The 4,576-nt window shown below is 46.8% G+C and overlaps 1 protein-coding gene across 1 annotated transcript in view; it reads right to left on the reverse strand.

The window, feature by feature from the left end:
* Positions 1-105: 105 nt before the first annotated feature.
* Positions 106-4,576, reverse strand: part of TNFRSF13C (TNF receptor superfamily member 13C) — a 9,923-nt gene continuing 5,452 nt past the window's right edge. The window contains exon 3 of the mRNA XM_019545040.1: positions 106-3,672. Coding sequence (XP_019400585.1) covers positions 3,347-3,672 — 326 coding nt within the window. The 3' untranslated portion in view covers positions 106-3,346. The remainder of the gene's footprint in view (positions 3,673-4,576) is intronic.

Raw genomic sequence — 4,576 nt, forward strand, 5'->3', positions numbered from 1 at the left:
TGGACTCATTTGAGTCCAGTCTTTTTCTCCCGCCCAGGCCGGGGGTCGGGCTTGAAGATCTACAAGGTCCCTTCCGACCCTACTTCTATGATTCTATGATACAAAGAATGCTGCAGCAATGAGACAAATTGTCTCAATCTCCCTCATGGGCTTGCAGGGTGGAAAGGCTGAACTATTATTGGTGAATTATCCCCTATCATTGGCTCAGATGGTCAAGATAGTGAGCAAAAAAAGTGTATCCCAAAACAGATAGCAAGTGACTTGCCTCAGAATAATCCAATATGGATTAAAATGGTATGCAGGTATGGTCAAAGCTTAGTGATAGCTCACAAGGAAATTGTTTCACCGTGGTATTACAGGAGATGATGGAAGTTCCAGCACTTGCACCTTTTTGAACCACATAGGATGAACCCTGCAGAAGTGCACTGCAAGGAACAATTTTGCCATTACAAGCAGATGTGCTCATCCAATGTGCCTGTTCCATCACCACCTTCAGAGTTTGATTTAATTGCTCCTAAGAGAGAGTTTTTACATCCACAGTTCTCATCCTGGGAGTCAGAGGCAGTGGTCAGTGATGAAGTGGGGCTCAAGGGAGATATTTTGGATCCTGCTCCTGTTCTCTCTCTCCAGTTTTCCACTGAAGCAGATTTGCTCTAACCATGTATTATTTATATGTGCTAGGATTGCCCCATATATCATGATGTTAATTTCAATAGTGCTTCCCATGAAGCCACTATAGAAACTGGTGCAAAGGATACTGGGATAGCATGTGAAGAAAAGCTGCTGGGAATGGTTGATCACGGGGACCCTGGTACACAAAGATTATGAAGCTGTGTTTCATGGGGATGGCAGACTGTCCTTCAGTGGTAGCCAGTCCAGGAGCAGTACTAACTACAATAACCATGGTAGGGTGATATGAGGACTGCCTAGGAAGTGAGTGCCCATGCTTCCATTGCTCTTCTGGGCCACAGCAATGAAATGTAGAAGCAGGTGACCAAATCTGGTTTTCCTGTGAAGAAGCCGATCACTACTTAGCCCAGCTTGTGCGGCATTCTCTGTTGAGAGGCCATGGGAGATTGGGACTGGAATCCAGGTCACTTGCATGTTGCGACCATCCCAGTCAAAATGCATCTTGGTTAAAGCTCTTTGCTCTGTTGCTTTGTCATGGCTGCTGTGAGGAAGTTGGAGATACCAGTTGCAGTGAGTGGTTCAGCCCTTTGAGCCATATAGCAGCTTCTACAATTCTCCATACCAGGGCAATAAAACCAGCACTAATCCCCATGGTAAGCAAAAAGAGGGAGACAGCATCTTACAGTATAACCATGTAGGTATCAGAGGTGCTGAAGGCAGATGAAGGCTTTGTCAAATCGAGTATAAGCAAGAGGGCACTTTGCTGTCACCACAGACAGATTCCCAGGCAAATGATGGCAAGGATAAACATACACAACTATAATTTTGCCTTTTCATGGCTGTTCCTAATCTACATTAAGTACCTTTAAAGCAGGCAAATGCCCTTTATAATGGAGCAATTTTTCAGCATTTCTATGGGGTTGGCTGTTTATGCATTATAAGTCTTCCCTTTCCATCCTATTGTCTGGATCAATGATATTGTCTCATAACCAGCCCCTTTAGCGCAGTAATGCTTGTCACCAGAGATACATTTGCCAAGCCTTGACTACACAAAGGGATTTGACTTGGATATTTATTCTGGAATAACTACTCTGCTGCAGCTATTCTGGTGTATTTTAGCCATGCTAGAAAAAGTCCCTCACGAGGATAACATTCAGGAATACAAGCAATATTATTCTGGGATAATTATGCCACTTCTAAAGCAGAGTAATGATTCCAGAGTCAAATCACATTTATTTTGCATAGAGCATCCCCAAGGGGAGTTATTCTGGAACAGCTATTTGTCCATTTCCACACATAGATGAGCCCTTAATGAAACAGCTATAAGCAAAACAGCCTATCCGGCACTCAAATCATGCTTAAGTCTTGTTTTACTTATCATGAAAATGTTCATTCCTATAAGCCTTGTATCAGGAGAGAGGCATGAAGAAATAGGAACTAAAGCAGTGGTGGCCTCAGGTGGATGTGATGTGAAGTAACATAACAGATGAGTGAGCAGGGCACAAGCCTCAAGTGCTGCCTAAAGAGAAGGCACTGCAATGGAGTTAGGGGGGAGCCTCACCCTCCTGTCCCCCGTCCCCTTACTCTCCCCACACCTCACTGCTCTGGCTTCAGCAGTGGGAAGGGCAGAGTGGTGACAGCCATGTGTATTGCAGGAGCAGCAGCTGCAGATTTGGTGATGCTGCTGTGGGAGCTGTCACCTCCTTTTTTGCCACCCAGCACGCACATTGGCAGCCACTGCTCCTGCACTGCTGCCATTGCTCTTCTCTCCCCACTGTCAGACCTGGGAAGATTCAAGGTACAGGGGGTATAATATTGCCCAGGGTGCAGTACATCTCCAGAGGCAGGCACATAGCTCCTGTTCCCTGTCCATGACCATCTGACACCAGTGTCACTTGGCCACATGAAAGAGAGATTTCCCCTCCTGCCTTCCCTTACTCCTTTCTTGGAAAGAGGCACTTCTCCATCTCTTGGCTTCCCACCCCTTGCAAGGAAATTCCCGGAGTCCTGCAAACAGATGGTAAAGTTCTGCCACTTGTGTGAGAGGCTTCTAGGAGGTGGATAACTGCATGTGCTGGTACACCAAAGCTCAAGGGGATCAGGAACATGATCATAAGGGAGACAGAAGTTGAATGTGGTCTGACAGACACCCTCCACACCTCCCCGGAACCTAAGACTGAATCTGCGTGAAGGGCTCAACTCTGTTCCCATGGACGTCAGTGATGAAACTCACTGAGGTCAATGGTGCAGGGTTTTGCCCTAATTTAACTCTCATGCTCCAGTTAAATGTTTATTCAATAGAAATTTTATCCTCCCCTTTGCAGTTCTCCGTCCCTCTTCTATAATATGCACCACCAACTTTAAAGTGCAATTACTAATTCATCCATGCCTGCTGATGCCGCAGTCACCTATGTGTTGGCTCTGAACAAAGTCTACATATGTTGGCTCTGAACAAAAATGCTTCTTCCCCAGACACAACTCTGCCCCAGCTAGACATGTCATGGGAACAAACAAGGGTAAGCTGGCTTTGTTCCACAGGGGTTCCTGATTTCAACGCGGCTGTGAAAGAGAATATATAGAAGGCAAAGAAGGCTGACCTTGCTTCAGACTAGTTCTGATTCAAGTCATTTCCATGCAACACCTTCTGCACTCCAATGAAGGCGATTTTCTCATCTGCACTGTGAGCCAGCTAGTGTCAGCCCAACTTTGCCAGTTCTCAGGGTCTCTCCTCATTTGGATAGCTGTTTTGAATGGTTTTGGTGGTCACCAGGACAGTGGCCCCCAGCTCAGTTGCTGGCAGTGGAAAGCCATGATCCCATTCTTCATTGCAGGGGGACAGGGCAGAGAGCTGAATGACCTCATTTCCCACACCTCCCTGGTAGGCTAGTTTCCACTTTGAGGTTTCTCCTCTTCCAGTTGGCCCAGCTGTCTTCAGGGAGCCATTCAGGTGTGGGCACATGGCCAGAACAAGATCATCTTCTTCTGGATGCTTTGGTCCTGTACAGGCCTGGCTTTCAAAGGAAATAACGCAGTCCTGATTTTCTACAGGGAAAGCAAAGAGATGGATTAGTAAGGTGTCATAAAGGTGAGGGTAGGAGCATAAAGGTGGGGGTAGACTGCATGGTACAGGGCACAAAGGCAGGAACCTTCTGCCACAATAGCCTTATGTGAATCATGCAAAATGAGGCTGGAGTGGTGCGGTGAAGGAGGGGATTACAAACCTAGGGGATGTCATGAGCGGGCATTCCCCCTGCCTTCAATAGGCAGCTCCAAATGCCCTCTGGCTGTCGAATACTTCACCCCCAATATCTCATCCTTGCCTCTGCTGTCAAAATATCCTTGCACTTTCAGTGACAAATAGGAGATGTATGGCAAGGAAGAAATCCTGTCTTTCATCCCCACAAGAGGCATTAAAGAAGTTTTGCCAACAGATTCCAGTTCAGCCTCCAGACAGACACCTTACATCCACATCCTGAAGAGCTTCAGCAGTTGCCAGGCAGGCAGTGCATGTAATTTACCCCAATCCTTTAATAGGGGCATGAACTGGGATAGTCAGATTTGGAGTAGACTCAGACAATTGCATGCAAAGGAAAATGCAACATCCTGGCACAGTAGAAGCTTGGTGAGCCAACCAACAACTATACCAGCTTCTCCAGCAGACATGGGAGCGCTGCCTCAGCTCCCAGACCTGCTTCTTCAGAGACCTGCACCTCTCCAGAGAATCACTACAGAGGAAAGGAAATGAGAGACTAGCATATGCACTGGGGAGATAGGAGCATGTCTGAGGGAAGGGTATACTGAGGCAGGCTCTGGATGAAAACAGGTTATAGTCTCAGTGAGCAGGATACCCAGTGAGATTGTATTCCACAGACTCTCAAACAGCAGAAAGTGCATTTTGGGGGGTGGGATGGATGAAAGGTGTGGAGATGTAGAAGATGTTTCTGGG

The sequence above is a fragment of the Crocodylus porosus genome, unplaced genomic scaffold (assembly GCF_001723895.1).
Source record: "Crocodylus porosus isolate Cpor-Errol unplaced genomic scaffold, CroPor_comp1, whole genome shotgun sequence".
NCBI lineage: Eukaryota > Metazoa > Chordata > Crocodylia > Crocodylidae > Crocodylus > Crocodylus porosus.